At 52.8% G+C, this 1,124-nt stretch overlaps 1 protein-coding gene across 1 annotated transcript; it reads right to left on the reverse strand.

Annotated features, from left to right (window-relative positions):
- Positions 1–309: 309 nt before the first annotated feature.
- LOC125516043 (uncharacterized) lies at positions 310–898 on the reverse strand. Its single transcript, XM_048681530.2, has one exon. The coding sequence runs from the start codon at positions 727–729 to the stop codon at positions 481–483; it is 249 nt and encodes an 82-aa protein (XP_048537487.1). The 5' UTR covers positions 730–898; the 3' UTR covers positions 310–480.
- Positions 899–1,124: the final 226 nt, after the last annotated feature.

A 1,124-nucleotide genomic window follows, 5' to 3' on the forward strand; every position in this document is an offset into this window, starting at 1 on the left:
CCGGCGATGAATGCGCTCTGATTAACAGAGACAAGCTCGGGTAGTTTCGGAGCTAGGCGAAGGGAGAGCACTTTGGCGAAAAGCTTCGCCAGGAGGTGGATGAGGCTGATCGGCCTGTAATCGGCGAGCGAGGACGTGTCCGGCTTCTTGGGCAGCAAGGTGATCAGCGCCTCATTGAGCTTTCCGAAGCCAAGGCCGTTGAGAGCATAGAGCTTGTCGAATGCCTCACAAATATCCTCTTTGATCACGGGCCAAGCGGAGCATAAGAACTCAGCGGTGAACTCAATTGATGCAGGATTACTCTTCGCGTAAGTTTTGTCAATTTTTTTTTACCAAATAACAAAAGGTTTTGCTTTACACACTCCTCCAAGAGAAGCTAATCGATCGAAAGAACAAACTTACACACACACACACACACACGCTCCTAGCTAGAAGGAAGCTGCGGCCTACAATTTCGTGGCATCGCAAATACAGTATTCATCAAGGGGAAGTCGCCGCCGCCTTGGGTTTGGGGTGCACCTTCTTCTTCATGAGGCCAAAGAATCCTCCCCTGCTGCTCGCACCACCAGCCTCCTTCTTCTCTCCAGCGGCCCCGGCGGCGTCCTTGCTGCTCTTTGCGCTGTCGAGCGCCGCGGCGGCTTCGGCTTGGTCCATGCGCCTCAGCTTCTCCTTGTAGGCGTTCTTGAGCACGTAGGCCTCCACGAAGTCTCCTCCCATCATCGACGCCATGTCTGATCAGCTCCTCCTCTCCTTCTCCTCAACTATTATTGGTGCTGCCGTTGCTTCCTTTGCCTAAGTAAGGTACAAGTAAGTTAGGAGCCTAGCTAGGATGAAGGATGCTTGCAGATGGTTTGGGACTTGTGTAGTTGTGTGGGAGGGTTGAGTTGAGGCGCGTGCCCGGCCGGTCGTTTATATAGACAGGCCAAGGGATGATCAGACTTTAGACTTGGCATGCAAGCTGAATTAATTAAGCGCGGAAAAATCAAAGCAAAAGAAGAAGGATCGAGGCAACTTGGGGCGCACGTACGGGAAAAGGTCACGTCACGCGTGACGTACAAGACCGAGGCTGTATATCTCCACAAAGGCGGCAAGCAAGCGAGCACGCACCGTAGGATTTTTGCCGT

This window comes from Triticum urartu, chromosome 6A (genome assembly GCF_056163025.1).
Source record: "Triticum urartu cultivar PI428250 chromosome 6A, HENAU_Tu73, whole genome shotgun sequence".
Taxonomy (NCBI): domain Eukaryota; kingdom Viridiplantae; phylum Streptophyta; class Magnoliopsida; order Poales; family Poaceae; genus Triticum; species Triticum urartu.

Excerpts from the sequence above, each read along its gene's own strand:
- LOC125516043 (XM_048681530.2), bottom strand. The coding sequence starts at position 729 with ATGGCGTCGATGATGGGAGGAGACTTCGTGGAGGCCTACGTGCTCAAG.